The following is a 20,629-nucleotide window of genomic DNA, read 5'->3' on the forward strand; positions in this document are numbered from 1 at the left end:
TCTACTCAATGAACCACTAACCCACAGTCTGCTTTGACCGACAACCCAGCAGGCAGGCAGGTCGAGCCCCAGACCCTGCTGTTGTCCAGGTGCTCACTAATCAGGGATTGATTCTTCCTGCCTGGACATGTACTTAATGTATGTGATTGTGTGCTTGGTAATCTGGTATTGATTAAAGAGGCTCTGCATGAGGCTGCAGGCTGTGATGGTGATAATGAGTTGGGGTGGGGAGGGGTGGTGGGTGGGGGTTATCGTTGCTCTCTTTCCTACTCCCTTGCACAAGTTTGGGGGTTTATAGGTTGGAGGGGTTGGGGGCTCCTCCTCCGTACACCCCCCCAACCACCCAACCACTTCAGTCCATCGCTGCCCCCCACCCCCAAAACCTCCCGCGAGGTCAGACTGAATTATTTTATTTATTATTCATGAGTATCTCATTATTTAGGCAACAGATCAAAAGGCAAAGAAACATTAGCTCTGTCTACCCCCATCTCTCTCTGAGAGAACAACGTTGACTGAGGCTCCGCACCCAAGAGAGCGAGCAGGGAGAGGGTTTCTATTGACTCTGTGTACTGGCATTTTGTCTTTGTATGAAAATGCACAAAATACACTACAAATAATGCTTCCCAGCACGTCTTTGGTCAACACGTCAATGGCATGACCTTCATAACAGTTGTGTGGAAAATAGAAAACAGAACATTTGAAAAATAGTTCTTTGTTGAAGAGCCATCGCTTACTGATGCAATTCCGAGAGAAAATAGGCAAACAACACCACATTTCAACCAATCAATGACCACTTCAGTCATTATCCTGCATTTTAACCTACCACTGACCACTTCAGTCATTCTCCTCAGATGTCTGTGCCTGTAGAGGACACAGAACATATTCAGGTGCAGACAGACAAAGACATCTCAATTCCTGTACTATTTCACTCTTTAACGTTTGACTTCACAGTAGAACAAGAACCAATATCACCTAATGAGAATCAAAAGGATGCAACGCAGGAACAACAATAACAACAGCATGACAATCTTGAATGAGTCTTAGACTTGCGATAACCCTCATGCTGGGTCACAGTGACCTAAACAGACAAAAGTGCATCCTTAGAAACGGGGTCAACAACAGAGATAGCTCAGTTGCTCATTAACCATCTCCTGAGATAATGTAGACGTGAGTCTCAGAGGAGTTGCATGTGCAGAACTTACCGGAGGCTTCTTTTCTCTTTGAATCCTTTATTGCAAGAAATAAACATATATACTATATGATCTGCAGAGTTTGCCTCTAATCCAGACAGCAAATATTGAAAGCTATAGGTTTAGGTGAAGAGCATCTACATAAAGAGAGTGGCATATCAGTGTGTCTGCTGGCTCGATCACAGTGCCGTATCTTAATTTAAGAAAATGGGAGAAGTGCTGGGGTGTGCAACCACAGAGTAATGAAAAACGAATGTGCCCAGAGACCAGGCACGATGATGGGTGAAAAATACATGATTGATCCTGGCGAGGAAACATCCTACATGGTGGTGCAGGCACAGAGAGGACTCTAAATTTTTCATTTGTCTTTGTTCATGCACACACACTTACACACACACAAACCTCATGTGTGCACACATACAGTACACACACACACACACACACACACACACACACACACACAGAGAGACAGACAGAAAGTCAGACAGACACAGACACAGACACACACATACACACACACACACACACACACACACACACATACTGTACTACCGACACTCACAGAATGAAGCATAAACAGGAATGAGAGAGAGAGAGGGAGAGAGAAAGAGAAAGAGAAAGAGGAGAGAGAGAGAGAGAGAGAGAGAGAAAGAGAGAGAGAAAGGGAGAGCAGTCACTCTTACACACATTGCCTGTAGAGTTCATGTGGCCAGCTAGGCGTGTGCAGATTGGCAAATGTTGCATGAATCTCCAAATTTAAAGACACACACACACACACACACACACACACACACACACACACACACACACACACACACACACACACACAAATGCTCGCAGGCACGCACACAACCTTCACGCCGACACTAAAAGCCCCATTAGACAGATTGGTTGGGGGCGTGGGTGGAGCAAAAGGGGTCACTTTCTTCACCTATATTTTTAGAATAAGAGGACCTGTCACACTAGGGGAGGAAAAAGGAATTTTAAAAGGATCTGACACAAATATATATTTTATATATATATATATATATATATATATATATATATATATATATATATATATATATATATATATATATATTTATATATTTATATTTATATATATAAAAAAAACAATTTACTCCATTTTAAAAAGCCATATCTGCTAAACTGTGGTGCATTCCGCTTCATAAAAGAGGTAGAAAAACCTGCTTCCTTGTCTCACAGCATAGATTAACAAAAATGGCAAGCAGCACTTTGTGGACCCATCATTAGCGCCTATTCAGAAAGAACCGCAGGGGCAGTGCCTGCCCACAGGTCTGGGCCAATCAGAGCGTGGATGGACGTAGAGGAGACCAATAATAGCACAGCAGGAGAAAATAATATGCAAATCAGCTGATGCTCTGCGCTGCGTGTGCATCAGGTGTTAGAGCTCGTCTGGACTGCGTTTTCCTGAAAGTGTCGTTGAGAGAACCACCATGGTAACCATGGAGACTCAAAGAGTGTTCTAATACATACATTACACGATGTGAATACGGCGTTCCATATGTCGTGTTTCTTGTTCAACATAGCAGAACAACGCGAGTGACAGAGCAAATAGAAACAGGGCGTCTGACGGAGATTCTGCTCAAAACATCGTGCCGCATCTCGCTGCACAGCACTGCATCGCTCACATCCACTTGAAACATTCTAATGGAGAAACAAAGTTATCAAATCAAAGTAATCGCTGACACTCGCTTGCGTCGCATACAGTTAGAACATTCTAATGGAAAACAAAGTCATCAAATCAAAGTAATCGCTGACACTCGATAGGACAGTTAGAACATGGTGTAACACTAATCAACTCTCACACCCAGCACCATCACAAATAGCCCTGACCTTGAGTATCTCTCTATCTAAATTAAAATCAGACGCAGGCATCAATATTACCCTACATAATGCATAAGACACTCTGACAGATAGAGGTTCATTATAAGCATAGCAGTAAACTTGTTTATGGCTACAGATATGGCTGTGTGTGTGTGTGTGTGTGTGTGTGTGTGTGTGTGTGTGTGTGTGTGTGGCCTGCCTGCGGAGCTCTGATCCTGCTCCAGTGCTGGGTGTTTACGAGCAGGCGTTGTGTTGGGCTGTGTGCTGGCTCCATACCGGGTCTCCCTACTAGAGGTGAGGCAGATGGCCAAGCGGGGAGGAGAAGGGAAAACTCATTAGATGGAAAACGCCGGAAACTCAGGGGGGCTCTGGTCAGAACGCATGACTCTGAGGCATGATGAATTATTAAAAATTAAATGAAAATGAAATAAGCAACATGGCAGAAATCCTAAATAATGTTCTTATCCATATGATTCTGTTTGTTTTATCTAGTAGTAGTAGTTTGTATACATACTGTATATCCACACAACCCTTGATGTGTATTTTGTGTAGTTACGTATGTATGTATTGTGATTCATGTGAATTGTGGCTGTATGCTGTAATTTTGCACTGCAATTTTGGGGATCAATAAAGTAATCTACCTACGTATCTATGAAACATATCATGATGTTAAACACTCACAATAAACTATTTAGTGGAGTGTGAATGTGTACAGTATATAAGGCAGGCTGTGTGTTCCAGTACAGAGACTGTGTGTTTGGGTGAGGAGGAGAGAGGGTGTGTGTTCAGGCAGAGAGAGAGGAGGTGTGTGTGTGTGTGTGCGTGTGTGTGTGTGTGTGTGTGTGTGTGTGTGTGTGTATAAATAAGGAGAGAGGTTGTGTGTTCAGGCTGAGAGAAAGGGAGAGAAGGTGTGTGTGTGTGTGTGTGTGTGTGTGTGTGTGTGTGTGTGTGTGTGTGTGTGTGTGTGTGTGAATGAGGAGAGGGAGCGAGGGACGGAGGGAGGGAGGTGCGACTCACAGTGAGGCGAAAGGCTGCGGGACGCCTCCGTCTCTGAGGGGCGGTAAGCTGGTGGCCCCGTGCACGATGACGCAGGCCACCAGCTCACCGGGACGGGACACGTGACCACACGGCAGGGGGAGAGAGCTGGCAATGCCACCTCGGCAGCGTGGAGACTCGATCACCTGGCACACACACACACACACACACACACACACACACACACACACACACACACACACACACACACACACACACACGTACAAAAACATGCAAAAAACATCAACACTTACACAGGTGGTCATAAAAACATGCACACATACAGTACACAAGTGCATTTATAGGTAGACACACACACACACACACACACACAAACAACACACACAGTTACATGGGTGGGAAAAGATAAGATACAGTAGGCATATAGTGATACACATACATAATGTACACACAGACATGAAAGCAGATCCATGTCTCTCCTACATATGCAAACATTGAGCGTTTGTGTCCCTGTGGAAGGAACTGGTGTGAAGATACTGTAGGCACACAATTCAAATAGTCTTTTCAACTTATTCCTGTCAAATTACTAGTTGAACATTCTGCTCTCTAGCTGAACAAACATTGCAAAAACATTACACTTCCCTTAAATTGACCTTCCAGAAAACGTTAATCACTCATCATGGGGTAAGCCAGTAAGACTCTCTAAAAAAAGAAAACCGAAACTACCAGTCTCTCTGCTGTGCTTAAGTGTGTAAAGCATTGCTGGAATGTCCCTAAGCTTGGAGAAATAGGATGATGACTTAACAGCAATCGTCAGACATTAGAGTCAGCTGGCCAATCACAACCGCCAAAAGTCTCAGTCCTGTAGAATAATATGAAGACCTTGGTTAAGGCAGAGCAATGCATCAAGGTCTATTGGTTCCTAGGCAACAGGTAATCTGCCAACAGTTGTGGCTGCAGCAGAAATGGCTTTTCACAGCAGGCACCGAAAGCTTTCATTCTGGGAAGTCAATTTAGCGAACCTTGGGACACTGGACATTGTTCGCCGCTCAGGGGTGATGGAGGTCTCTTTCGAGCGGAAATAAAAGCTGGGCAGAATAACCACCGTCGGGACAATGAGACGGCATCCGTCTCCGGAGCAAGGGCCACGGCCCGTTGGAAATAATCAACATTCCCCTATACACTAAACCGGCCCTCCACACAAAGCTCATGCCTCCTGGAATAAAGTTGTTGTGTTTTTTTTTCAAGGCTGGGCTACAGCAGGTTTTTTTCCATCTTCTTACCTAGTAAGCCTATTTGGATATGTAGGAGGAGAGGAATGATGAATAGTGCAGAGAAGCTAAAACACCATCAGCTGGCTAAGGGAAGCCTGTGTGCTGTGGTGACGTAGCCGTGGTGCTTAATGGGACAAAGGGACACATTCAACCCCAACCCAACGTGAGCGGCATTGGCAGCCGCCCCAACACCTCACCGGCCCAATCACAAGTCTTGTGAGCCTTGGGTTATGTTAAAAAGCAGCAGAATGTGAGAGAGATTTAGTGAGCACTAAATAAGTTCAGGCCAGTTGACATAGGTAACTTCAAGACATGTTCACCTTGTTTACTCCGAAAGACCTTCCTGGTAAAGCAACCGAGTCCCACATGAAATAATAGTTTGCCAAGAAATTAGGGAGATATGGGAGTATAATTATTTATAAGGATGGATAATACTTCACTCATTTCAGTCTACTAGTGTTGGCTGCAGAGAACATTTCTACTATAAGACATCAAAATATATCCTTAAAAGTACTTGAAAATACTTTTCCTTTTTACCTTTGGAAAGGTATTTTCATGTTTGTTATTTTTATGATTTCTTTTTAATTATTTTTGCATCAACAGTCAACACACTACTTCCCAATGACTCAGCGACTCAACTAAAGCAAAGACAAATTGGTCAGCTTTCAAACCTGAGGAAATATTATGAATACAAAACAAGTGTTCCAATTTAGTGACACTTTAAGTATCGACTTGAGATATGAAAGTCAATAAAACCTGTACATTATGTTAAAAAGTAATGATTTCACATGACCATAAGCAATACCACTGATAATACTAATATATAAAAAAAACATACAACATCATAAAAACAACACCACCACCATAAATAATACATAATAACAATGGGTTTTTTTCCCTCTGTAAAATATTTCTAGATCTTGTCCTGTCCTTGTCCATGCTACCCAGTATGGAGACTGGAGTGTGTTTTCTCCAGGATGGCTCAGGGCTGCCAGAGCCCTGCTCCTGCCGACCACACTCTCTCGCTCTCCTGGGACACCACACACTTGTCAATAATTCAGCACTGCAGGAAGACATTTCATACGCAGGAAGAGAGAAGGAGAGAGGGAGGTGGAGGAGGGGAGGAGAATGTGGAGGCTTTGGAAGTGGATAAAATGCTGAAGGGAAAAAAAGAGTCCGAAGATTTGGAGTGAAAGAGGTGGACAGAGCTACAATGTGTGGGTGAGAGACAAACAAGACAAAGAGACAGAGAGAGAGAGAGAGAGAGAGAGAGAGAGAGAGTAAGAGAGGAGTGAGAGAGAGAGAGAGAGAGAGAGAGAGAGAGAGTAAGAGAGAGAGAGAGAGAGAAAGGTAAATGCGATGGATGAAGATCTGTCTAAAAGGAATAAGAGAGAGAACTGAAAGGAGGATAGAGAGAGTGAACCATAAAGAGCAGAGGGATGGAGGAGAGGGATGATGGGGCCTGAAGCCATGGGACAACACCAGCAGCACCTGCCAATCACACGGCCCCTGGGTCAATACTAGGAGGTGCTGAGGAGAGGAAAACAGCACAGATCCTTTACTCCATTTTACCATTAACCCTTCGCATCCCAGCCTCAAATCATTAACCCTTTCGCATCCCAGCCTTAAATCATTAACCCTTCACATGATCACATCCCAGCCTCAAATCATTAACCCTTTCGCATCCCAGCCTTAAATCATTAACCCTTCACATGATCACATCCCAGCCTCAAATCATTACACCACAAAGAGAGAGAGGGACTGAAACCACACTGACAGGGAGGGACTGTTCCGCTTCTCGTTCACTTTTGGTACACAATTACTAAACCCTTCTCTGTTTAATCAGTGGATGGTCAAAAAGAAAGCCTCGTCTTCACACAAGGCAGATACAAATTGACCGTCCTGATTCTTTCGCCCATTAGTGAGTCATTGAACAAGGCTGAAAATCAAACCAGACAAATGAAGACTGATTTTCCCACCTCTTCTCCAAACTGAACCATTCTCCCTTCAGTCAGAGGGAACAAAACTGAACCATTCTCCCTTCAGTTAGAGGGAACAAAACTGTTTGTCTTTTTGTTTCTCTTAAAACTCTCACTTATATTTATTCCCCTTCTTTTCTCCAATCGGAATTATTAAATAAAACCTCAAACTATGCAAAGAGGCAAACAATGACTGCAGTGTCTTGCAATACATCCTCTTTCATTCTGTGTCTATCTAGTGTTCAGTTCTGAAGCTTGAGCTCATGTTTGACATGGTGTAATTCTGGCTTCCAATGTTCGGTTCTAATCTGGGGGCTGGTCAGCCAGCATTCTAGAAAATATCTTTCAAATATCCGGTCCCATTCTGTCCCCCTCATCAATAACCCAATACCAGCCTAAATAAAGCTGACAGTGTTTGTGTAGGAACCAGCAGCTACATGATTGTCGCTCAGTGTGAGCTTGCAGCTTATTTAATGTGTGTTGCCGCGAAACCAGCAATAAACGAGCCAGTCCATCACCAGCTCTGAGAGACTGACAGCAACAAATGGGGGAACTGGCGTGATTTGTGGAATTCATTTTTGCTGCCTATTTATCTCGCCTGTGGACATGATAAGGCTATCTATTCGTCGGAATCCTAATTACCCGTTTAATGTTCCACTCAGCGGTGGGTTACATCATGTTGTTCAATCGCCAGAATGAGTAAGGAGTGTGTAATTACTGTCTGCAGGATGAATCTCATCTGTTATGGAGGACCATGTTAATTTAAATGCTTATAAGCATTGAGTAATTACATAAAATAATTTGTGAATTTGTAGTAATATGGAAGGTGTCTACATATGTTTCATCGTACATATCCAAAACATGCTACACATGTTTCATCATACATAACCAAAAACTATAAAGGCGTTTCATTTGGTTTTGCCTTAAAACAAACAAGCACTCACTGTATCACAAGACACTACACAAATGAGATAATGAAACAAAAGATAACAAATAGAAGTAGATACATACTCCTAATACAAAGAGCATATAAAGCGGCATGCAACACTGACACATTATGCTCATAATACACATAGCATGTAAGGCCATAATTTGAATAGCAGTCAAAATGTATACTGTATATAAATATTCAAAAATGACATTCGAATATGTTGACGGTCATATTCAAAATTAAGAGACCACTGCAAATTTGAATATCAAATTTGAATCTCATTCGAATGTCATTAAGGTCAGTAGGATCACATCAGAAAAACGTGCAGTGCTCTCTTAATTTTTTCCCGAGCTGTATATACCATATAAACATATCATAATGTCTGATATGTTAGACGTACAATGACAAATAGAGTAGGGCCCTTGATTCCTGGTGCCCACTGGTAGTTTAAGCAAACCACGGCCTGTCTGATCCAACGTTCTGAGGGTCGGCTCTGCCCTCACCCCTCCCTGTCTGTAACTCTGATGGTTGGCTCTGCCCTCACCCCTCCCTGTCTGTGACTCTGATGGTTGGCTCTGCCCTCACCCCTTCCTGTCTGTGAACTGCCCAGTGATAGCCCACTCCCCCTGCTCCTCATGAAGAAACATGCTCACTGTAAACATGCCTAAAACCACAGGAAGTATTACTCCTATAAGTCTTTGAGATGTCAGACATAAAACCCGAACACCTCCACCGCAACGAAAAAATACAAGCCATTGGAAGGGGAAATGTTTATGAATTCCAAAAAAGATGATCTGCTATGTGACATAAAAGGCCATTTGCAAAGCACTTCAAAAGTGCAGGCATTTTTTAAAATGCCAATTCAGTGTAGGCATGGAAGACTGTTGCCTCCAAAATACCAACAACCACGAATGTGTACACTTGAAGGGGAAAGAAACGCAAACATGGGTTTAGATAAGAGCACAACAAAGCAGGATGCTCTTCTGAACGCAGTGAGGAGTCTGGGGCTTCTGAAAAACAGCCAAGGGCCCGTGACAGGGGAGGGAGGGAGAGACAGAGAGACAGGGAGGGAGGGAGAGAGGAGAGAGAGAGAGAGAGAGAGGGAGAGACAGAGAAGGAACTCTGACAGTGTTCTTCTGTTCTGGTCTCTAGAGTTATGAAGAAAAGAATGAAAAAAAATGAGAGACTGAAATCCCTCTGCGGGATTTAAAAGGCATCCTTTATCAGGCTTTACCCAGGGCTCACTTTGAAAAATAACGATGCTCATTTGTAAATCTCTCTCCTCTGACTGCAAAATATCAAATGCCAGCAAATGCAACTATGCGGATGTCTGCTGCATAGCCAAGTTAGCCAAGCCAAGTTAAGAGAGGAAACGCTCAGAGAGGAGTTCACCTTTCACAGCACACACACACACACACGCACGCACGCACACATAAATGTCAGGATCTGATACGAGCAGTCACACTCACCAGTTCAAACTGTGAGGTGATTTCAAAGCACTGTGACTTTGCCAATCTGCCTGGCACCAGGTGGTTCTGGATTCAGTGCTACTCTGATAAGACCAAAACTTCTGCATAACTTCTGCATTGTTACTTTCAATGTAGACTGCAAATATGAAGCTGCAAGCGGGAGCTACACACTAAATCATCTGCTCATTCATTTAAGTCACTGATAAGCATTTCAAGCTGTCCTGGCTTTCTGAAGGGAGATGCACCCCTCCCTCTCCAGAGTTTAGGGTTCCTTCCTTTCTGAACTTTGACCCATTTGGAACTATAAAGTAATTTTTTTGTAAAAATTGAGAATTGATTCACATAATCTTACTGCATGACAACCTAAATTGTATGCATTTTGGACATTATATTTAAAGATATTTTTTGCTGTATAGATTACAACAATTTTGAAGCTCAATATCGGCTCAGAACTCTGATCAGAGCCATATCATTCCAAGGGGAAGACTTGCCAATGCCACACATCTGCATGCTGAAGGGCACTAAGGACTTTGGTTGCAGAAAGCACTTGTACACATTGTTGAGTGTGAAGCAAAGCAAAAGAAAACTGGAAGAGTAAACACGACCTTTCAGCAGGGCTACGTCTGACACTACAGTGGAACGCCCACATAGCAAATGCTACAATTAGCTTCCACTACAATTAATGAAACTGGCTACACAAGACGAGGCAGTGGTGTGTATGTGCCACAGACATTCAAAAAACATAGACCCATCTTCTTTTTCTATTTTGCCTCAGTTGCGCTTCCAGTGTAGTAGACCGGACCTTATTCTATCAAAATATGACCGCAAATAGGGGGGCACTGTGGGGCAACAGGCTACTATTACCACATATTCCCATACCATGTACAATGTGCCATTCCCCATCCCACCCCATCTCTCTCTCCCACCTACTTCCTGTCACACTTCACTGTCCTATCTAAATAAAGGCAAGAAGGCCAAAAAATATGCTTAAATAAATAAATAAAGAATTAAATAAATAGTGAAAAGAAAACACACTAGAATATTGAAACAGACAGTAGAAATCTGCTGGCCTGCGTCAGTAGCAGGGGAGATTGTCTGCACGTTGGCGGGGCTCTTTGAAATTCAGCCGGTGCGGTGGTGAAAGCGCTGACATGGCTCTCTCATTACGGGTCTGAAGTGTGAGGACAGCATGGACCCTCCTCCTGGGAAAACACTTCAATGCTTCACACTCCCAGTAAACCCAGGAACCAATCATTTCACTGCCTACTATTATTCTGCGCCATACATGTAACCTTTTCCTTCCACATGAGCCCTGCTTTACTGGTGGCTTGCATGTGAAATGAAATTGGCAATGTTATTATTGCATAGTGCAGATTCTGCCATTCAGCTGCACAAATGTACCAGTTGTAACATTGTTTATTTCTTTCTTAGATGGCATATTAGTTTGGACATATTGTTTGGTACATTTGGCAATAAGTGTAAACCACAAACAGCTTAATAAAACAGAACCTTAGAGAATTCCACTCTTTCTACTGCTGCATAGCTTATGTATTATAAACAATTATGGTAACAACAAATCGTGCTGATGTGCCATTTAATTTTTTTCTCTAAACTGCAATTGTACGGTTAATTTTAGCAATTAAAATGTTTCACTTCATAAACAAATGACGTTTAGTCCATTAAATGAGTGTGTAAACAGTCATTGAGGAGGGCAGTAATTTCATCAGAAACTAAAAACATTAGCGAACCCTTCCTCCAAATCACTCTCTCTCTCTCTATCTCTCTCTCTCTCTCACACACACACACTCCATTAGTTGACTGCTTCAACCTTGGGTGTGTGTAGGGGGAAGAGGGGGGATGATTGCCTCCTTTTCATAATTAGTAGCCTGTGAGGGCACATTCACATCACCACACTCTCTTGGGCCTGCTGGCTCGAGGATGATCTCTCCAAAGTGTCATTCCACACACACACACACACACACACACACACACACACACACACACACACACACACACACACACACACACACACACACACACACACACCTTCAGGGTGTTACAGGCATTCTCTGCATGCAAAAGGCAATCTGTAGTGTTTCTAACGATGAGCGTGGTCATGTGATGACGTGACGGGAGTGGGGTTTCACACGAGCCTCACGGTGCAGTGAGGAGGTGCAAGACACAGACAGGGACAGAGAGACGCCATGCAGAAGACAGACACAGAGAGAAGAAGGAAAAGAGAGAGAAACAGAAAGAGAGAGAGAGAGAAAGAGAAAAAAGGGGGATAGTGGAAGAAAGAGGGGCTGTGGGTTTGGTATGTAATTGTCCACAGCAAGGAAAAAAACTCCTTTAATGAATGAGTCTGACTGAATAATGTAATACCTCTGATCACTACAGTCTACACAAGGGGTGCACAATTTCATATGACGGCATCAATCATGATTCACCAAGGTGTCATGCATTCTTTACTACTAATGAGGGGTTATTATGGGATGCCCTGATGCAGTGATATAGAACGACTGTATCCCATGTCAAGTGATGTCAGTGAGTTTTAATCCCTTAATGAATCCCTGAAGGTCACTCAGGGTGAAACTCCAGAAGAGATGACCACATGGGCCAGCTGGTAACCCAGGCTACATAACTGATATCATCATATCCCATAAGGATACAAAGTCACAATGACATCATCATATCCCATAAGGATACAAAGTCACAATGACAGTGCAACATCAGCCAGCATACAAATCACCTGTAAATCACATTCATCACATCCCAAATGCACAGTTTCTATACATTAAAAACCATTCATCACATCCCAAACACAGTTTCTGTAGATTAAAAAACACATGCTGCTTAGTATTGCAATTATAATTGTAATTTTACCGCAGTGGGAATGAATCTGATGAATCTCTGGTGCACGTGTCATATCTCTTTTCTGTTTGAAGCAGTTAAGAATCTGAAATTAGTTTTTAATAGGAGAGTGGGGTCCAGGTAGCCTAGAAATCTAGACGCACCCCAGCGGCAGCAAATTACATTTTCTGCCAGGGCTAGTCTAGCAACTCTCCGTTGCCTTGTGAGCTCGAAAAATTAAACTTCTATCAGGCCAATCAAATCGTGTGTAGAGTCGTTAGGCGGGCTTAACATAATGATTGATGGCAGAGTTGCAACGGTTTGGCTTGAATTCTCTGTTACTTGAAAATAAAAAAGATGGATGTTGCTGTTGGCGAACAGTCTGACACGAGTTAAGCTTTTTTTAAGTTGGCAAAAGTTTGAACTAGCCAACTAGCTCCGCTGGTGGGAAAACGCATGGGACTCAGCGCTGTCCTATTGCGTGCAGAGGGAATTTGAAAGACAACCGATTATCCCGCCCCTCGGACTGAGCACTGCGAACGGTGAGTGCCCAGACCCTACATTTTAATGTGGGTCTGGCTCGTCAGGCTAGGGTCCAGGGGCTGTGCAGACAGATTGAGGATTAATTATTAAGTCCTGATCGCCTCCACAGCAGCACAAGCAGCAACACTCAGGCAAAGTTATTTTTAGCAGCAGCAGGGACCGGGCCAGAAACACATTCCTGCCCAACCATGAGGCAGCATCCTCTACACAGCAAAACGCTGCAAACAGAACTTAGAATTACCTTTTATTTTTCTGACCTCACATTCCTTGCTGCAAATATTTGCAGTAATGTTCCCTTTCAAAATAATGGCCTCTGACATGGAAAATGTTTTTGGTTATACAATTTCCCAGGCTGGGCCTTTTTTTCTATTAGGGGTGTGTAATTGCATGTGCCCTTTCCTGATCCTGACTGGATGGCCAGAACACACACTATGTGCAGACAGCTGGTACTGTTGCTTTCCCATTCATGTTCTGTCCACCGTGATCATGCCCATGTTTGATCACCAGCCATCAACCTGGCAACCCAAGCCCAACATCTCCTGTTTCCAGTTTCATTTTGGAATGTTTAACATCATTATAACGGGACCAGGGGTATTTATAATACATATCATAACGGGAGGGGTATTTATAATACATATCAGAAAAGCCATGTGGTGGGTCAGTCTGTTACAGTTTGTCTCAGCAGTCTGTTAAATACTTTGATACACCAATAACGGTTTATACTGTGCACACACACGCACAGGCACACGCACACACACACACGCAACCCTATGGAGCATAATAGGATTGAGCAGTAATAAATGAAGCAATCTACTTCAAGCATGGAGAATGAATCATGGCCTACCGGATCTGATGATGAATGATTAGCGTGAGTAAGCATACCAATGACTGGTTCAAATGCAAGTGAATATACATGTCCTGTGTGTGTGTGTGTGTGTGAGAGATAGAGAGAGAAAGAGAAAGAAAGAGAGAAAGAGGGGGTTGTCAATAATAATGAGAAACAGATTAATCTCCTCCAGCATGAGCATGAAGCCATTTGATTGAGTTAATCATTTGCATCTTAAATGCCACAAAGGACTCAAATTTAATATATCAGACTCAGAACATAGATCATAATCCATCCAGAAATCTTGAGCAAGATTTTATAGCGTTACACTGACTTAATATGATATCCATGAAGGTTCTACCCACAGACTTTAAACTTAAACAACCACTTTCTATCTACCCATGAGGAGTGTAGTGATGCATCCGAGACCATCCTTGCAGTGACAATTTACAAGACCCTTGCGTCACTGCTACAGTTCATGACATGTGTATCCGAAGCTGTATTTGCAATGCTAACAAACTGAGACTCTTTGAAATTCAAAAGCTCCTCCTCTGGTATCCAAATTCACACATGTACGTGCACAGACACACAGACACACAGACACACGGACACATACACACATACACACTAACGCACACGCGCACACGCACACACACACACACACACAAAGCATGCACACTGAAACAGACAACCCTATCAGAGGTAATTGTCATGTATTTCCCCACCTGATTCATGCAATTTGTTTTCATCTAATAAATATACACTATATTTAATCAGTCCAACAAATGCAAGCACAAGCAAGCACAAACACACACACACACACAGACACACACAGACACACACACACACACACACACACACACACACACACACACACACACACACAGATGGCTCCTAATGACTGAAATAAATGCAGCCGTGCAGGTCCGACTCCATGGCAGGACCCACGGTGTCCCTGAGCCTCACTAATAATATTCAGGCTCCGGAGCCGCGCAGGCCAAGGGGAGAGGAAGCGTTGCCAGGCCAGCACGGTCCCAGCACATGGAGGGAGGGAGAGAGGGAGAGAGAGAGAGGGAGAGAGAGAGGGAGGGAGGGAGAGAGGGAGGGAGGGAGAGGGAAGCACCATGCAGCTACCCTCCAAACAGCCAAATATAAACCTGAGCAGGCTGCCCATCCGTATGGATATGATCTACACACATTCCCCAGCATCTCAACAGTAGAGATCTACACATAGCACACAGCATTTCTGCTACAGATCTACACATAGCACACAGCATCTCTACAGTAGAGATCTACACATAGCACACAGCATCTCTACAGTAGAGATCTACACATAGCACACAGCATCTCTGCTACAGATCTACACATAGCACACAGCATCTCTACAGTAGAGATCTACACATAGCACACAGCATCTGTACAGTAGAGATCTACACATAGCACACAGCATCTCTACAATAGAGATCTATACATAGCACAGAGCATCTCTACAATAGAGATCTACACATAGCACACAAGCAGTACTGACACAATGTATATTATTACTTATGCAAGTCTATATAGAATGATTCCCTATATACACCTAAACACAGGACCTTCTATTAATAATGCAGACCTGAACAACTAAACTAAATAAATATCATATAGCTTATTATTTATTATAGTATTATTATAGCTTATTATAGACACTGCCTATCATCACTAATATAGGCTTCTTATAACCCCTTGTTTTTTTTTCAATTACATACCTATTTCAATTCCTCTCATTACAAATATCGACCTGACCTATTATAACTAATACAGATTTAAATACTCTGCCTAAACATTACCAAAGTAAATCTACATACATCTCCTATAATTACTAATATAGACCAACTGCATTTTATAAAGTTACACACATCATTTTATATAATCACACATATAATACCACAAATAATATCTGAAAAAATCTAAGCAAATATTAAATATAGATCTAAATACACTTATTGTCAAGACAAATACATGCATACACCTCATACATAAAATACAAAGAAAGAAGTACATCAATCTCTTCATAAAATAGCTAAATATATCTCATAGCCAAATCATTTCTACCATTAGAAAACACATCTTGACTGCATTCCAAGCACTTTTTTGTTCATTACAATTACAAAACTAATTATATTGAAATTATTTCATATCTTGTGTGCGTCTTTTCTCCTCTTCTTCCGCTAACAGGATTCAAAAAACACCCTTAGGGCATGTACCATTAAACACTCACAGTGTTTACAGCCTGCTATTACCACTGAGATTCTGATGAAATGGCACTTCTCCATATAACTCATTGTTACTTAATTACTGACTGTATGAACTAATTTCAAATGTTCTCACTCTTTTAAATAATGCCACACACACACACACACACACACACACACACACACACACACACACACACACACACACACACACACACACACACACACACACACACATAAACAAGTAGTGAATGTTTACCCTCTACTCATTTACAGCCTTGTGTGATAGAGGATGAAGCTGGGTGGGTGTGAAGGCGTTTGTCTTTTGTTTTTGCAGGCAGACAGAGGACCCCTAAGGGTCCTCACACATGTACACACCAGTCAGTGATCCCTACGGACTGCTGCTAAATGGGGGAGGTGCATGTGTATTTGCGTGTGTGTGTGTGTGTGTGTGTGTGTGTGTGTGTGTGTGTGTGTGTGTGTGTGTGTGTGTGTGTGTGTTAGTATGGGTGTGCTTTCTCTGCGAGGGGTAAGTGTCAAGTTTCCTTGACACACTGATGAAACAGCGGCACTCTATAATCATTTGTTCTGAGGGTGGCATCTACAAACAAACCCTGCGGACATGCCCCTGGTCTTCAAAGACACACGGACACGGACATGGACACGGACACACATACACACACACACACACACACACACACACACACACACACACACACACACACACACACACACACAGGTCTGGACACTGGTCTGCCAGCCTTCCTCTCGCCTTCCTCCAGGTTGTCAGGGCCAAGACGGAGGAGTGGGGGATGAGAAAGGGGGAGAGAGAAAGAAGTAGAGAGAGAGATTGAATGGAATAGAGGAGAAAAGCCAGAGAAAAGTGAAAGAAAGAGTGCAGTGAGTGAACGAGTGACGAGTGAAACAAGTGAGAGAAGAAAAGGAAACACAGAGGGAGAAAAAGAATGAGTGAGAGAGAGAGAGAAAATAAAAGCAATAACCTAACAATGAACTGATGTCTGAAACTGGATTACAGTTGCGGCCACAGATGGAGGCTGAACACTGGCCTCAATAGAGTGCCAAATCAATCACACCGCAACTTCATGAGCCGCAATGGAACTGAAACATCCACCAGCGAAAATGACATTTCTGTTCGAGCAAATACTATTTCATCTCACTCACGACTACCCAGACTCCGTGGGCAAGAGAAAGTCAACAAATGGTTAATCCCAGTTTGTACGGGGAAGATGGCGAAGTCAGCGGCTCGGCTCCGCAGGTGTCCACCAAGCAATATCAGCAAACCCAATAACCGACCGGCTCGGCCCGTCTCATCTCCCCTCATCAGGGAGTTCCATCTCAAGAGGAGGAATTGCATTATCGTCCTCTCAATTTCTCCACAACCTCTTTTCTCAATATTTAGCATCCTCTGAGGCCAGGCAGACAGAAAGCCAATTAGAGTCAGCATCTGTTATTGACCAAGGTTTTCAAAAGGTACAAGAAAGAATGCCGCCCGCTGCACATACTGTTCTACATATGCTTTCAATTTTTCAGCTGGGCAACCTTGACGAGCTTCGAAGTCATTTGCCATTTGAAAACACTACAAAACAATTCCTTTCCAACCCATAGCAACAGAACTCAACAGTTGTTAAGGAGATGTCATTATAATACAAATTCTTGTCACTGTTAAAGGCCCTTCACACTCTCCCCTCCCCCTTGCCTTTTTCACACACATGAGAATGTGACAATTAGCGCAAACAGTACAATTCAAAGACTGCTCTTGCTATTCTCCATGATCAAGATGTGTCCCCGGAGCCCCAGACACTAAGGACATCCACTGTGTGTGGCAGCTTTCACAATCAAACAAGAAGAAAAAGACAAAGACATACAGTGCGCAGCATATGGTCAAAAGCTGGATCATTAATCAGATGCACACACACACACACACACACACACACACACACACACACACACACACGACATGCAGGAGCTGGGTCGATCGCAGACTTCCTGACAAAGGCAATGGAGGCTGATGAAAGCGCTTGTTTTCCCCTGGTCGTCCTGCACGCGGTGGCACATCTCGGAAGGCTGCTCGTCTCTGAATTAGATTACAGCGAGATCAAATTATCCCTGACAGACACGATGAACTGCTGAATTCCCATGGTGACGCGATATTCCTAACAAAACATGCCATCTGAGCTCGACATCTTCACAAACACTGAATATTAAAAATGGTATCCATAGTGAGGGAGGTGAAGTTTCCTTTGTTACATTGCTGCATGGATAATGTGAGCTGACATTTAAAACACATTTCATGCCCATCTACCTTACAATCACTAATGAAAGATGAGATGAACAAAGTCACAAGGTAGAGAACAAAACACACAGCCATGATAACTGTGAGTACTATCAACAGGAGACTGTTGAACTGCAGCATTCCCTTGTTATCTTCCTGCTGTATCGTGCCAAAAGGAAAACCTCAAACAGGACCATCCAGTATCATCAATATCAACTCATACATTTGTGTTCACAATCCAAAGGAGAACAGGTGGCCGTCCTTTAGGATGTTTACACGGTAAAACAACTATGTGATAGACATCACAAGGATTGGATTACAGTCGTGGTTAAAAAAAACGAATGGATAATTGGGTTAACCTGGGTGATCACATTAGAGCTGGATGGATCTCATTCCCTCAAGCCAATCTCTGAAAAATCACCATTAACATCTACAGTAACTTCCTGCCCACACTAATGAAGATCTGGGTTAAGGAAATAAGGCTCGCTTAATTCAGTGTGCAACCGACCTCATTTTTCTTATTAATGATTTTTAAACACAGGCCTTGTGGGATCCTTGCTCCCAATTCAAACATTTTAAAGCAAACAGCAAGAGCAAGAGCTCTGTGCTTAGTTTTTCCCCTGCAGTTTATCAGAAGAAAATGGGGGAAACTGATGGATTTGAAAGAAGTGGGATGCGTCGGCCATAGAAAGCATGTTGCATCTTTATTCATCTCCACGCTTTCCCTGTGTGCATGAATAATACTCCGTGTTTGATTACGGGGAACCACAGAAATGCACTGCAGATGAACCCAGTTCCCCTGGTGATGATCATCATGTAGACATTATAAAGTCACACACTGCAACATCCCCTACCGTGGAAATCACTGATATCGATTTTCTAACCAATACTACAACAACACATCATTTCAACAGTTTCAACAGTAACCAATACTACTAACTACATCACATCATTTCAACAGTAACCAATGCTACTCTAACATCACATCATTTCAACAGCTTCAGCCATTTCTGTGGGATATTCTTGGGTACTGCATGGCTTTGAACGGATAAGAAAAACAATCCTTTCCCTTCTTTTAGTCCTTCCAGAGGAGCAAACAGAAATCTATCAGAGAGCCTTTAAAAGGCTCCTGTTCCTGAGAATGGGTTTGACCCAGGGCGGAGCAGGAGGACCTGAGAGAGGACATGCATTATCAGTTTGTCACCTAACTGGGCTGAGAGACAGCGTGATGTTCTGGGTTGTGTGGATGTGAAGGCAACCACACCACACACAAACACACACACACACACACACACACACACGAGATAAAGGGACTAAGAGAAACGGTAACAAAGACAGAGAAAAAGAGAGACAAAGAGAGAGCAGGAGAGAGAGAGAGAGAGAGAGAGAGAGTTCACCAACCCCCCATGGCACAGTGGCCCTTGGCCTGACTCATCCATCAGTGCCTTATAAAACATGTCCCAGGTGCTTTCCCCCTGGAGATTATTCCACTGGGCCCCGCCAGTACTGGAAACCTTCCCAAACGCACCATAACTAAAAGGCATTAATTACAGCACTCATTAATCTGAGTACTCTTTTACAGCCCTGCCACTGCTCCCTCTCAAAGCACTCACCACACAGCAGCACACACACACACACACATATAAACAGATGCACATGCTCAAAAGCATACTGTATTCCCATAAACACACACACTGCACACATACATACACACAAAAGCATATTGGTGTTCATAAAAGCTCACACGCACTCACATATGCACGCACGCACGCACACACACACACACACAGACACACCTATAAACACATACAAACAAGCAAACATAAATACAGATTATACTGTACATCTGACACACTCACACTCACGCACACTCACTCACTCACTCACCTCACTCACCTCACTCACACACACACACATACACACACAGTAAAACACCACACCAGCCTCACACCTACAGTAAGCCAGTGTGTCCCTCTAACCAAGGGGCTTTCAGTGAAGGTGTCAAGGACAGCACGGCCCTGTGTGGGCAGGAGACGCATACATGTGGACAATCAGCACAGCCCTGTGTGGGCAGGAGCAGCATACATGTGGACAATCAGCACAGCCCTGTGTGGGCAGGAGCAGCATACATGTGGACAATCAGCACGGAGCATCGCGCTACTGAGCCCCAGGACGACAGAGGGACAGGCCACAGTG

General features: G+C 43.3%; 1 protein-coding gene across 1 annotated transcript in view; it reads right to left on the reverse strand.

Moving 5' to 3' along the window:
- The window catches only part of LOC125303475 (coiled-coil domain-containing protein 33-like), a 66,913-nt gene that overhangs the window by 41,032 nt on the left and 5,252 nt on the right, over positions 1-20,629 (reverse strand). The window contains exon 4 of the mRNA XM_048257239.1: positions 4,056-4,219. Within this exon, the coding sequence (XP_048113196.1) occupies positions 4,056-4,219 (164 nt within the window). The remainder of the gene's footprint in view (positions 1-4,055; positions 4,220-20,629) is intronic.

This window comes from Alosa alosa, chromosome 11 (genome assembly GCF_017589495.1).
Source record: "Alosa alosa isolate M-15738 ecotype Scorff River chromosome 11, AALO_Geno_1.1, whole genome shotgun sequence".
NCBI lineage: Eukaryota > Metazoa > Chordata > Actinopteri > Clupeiformes > Clupeidae > Alosa > Alosa alosa.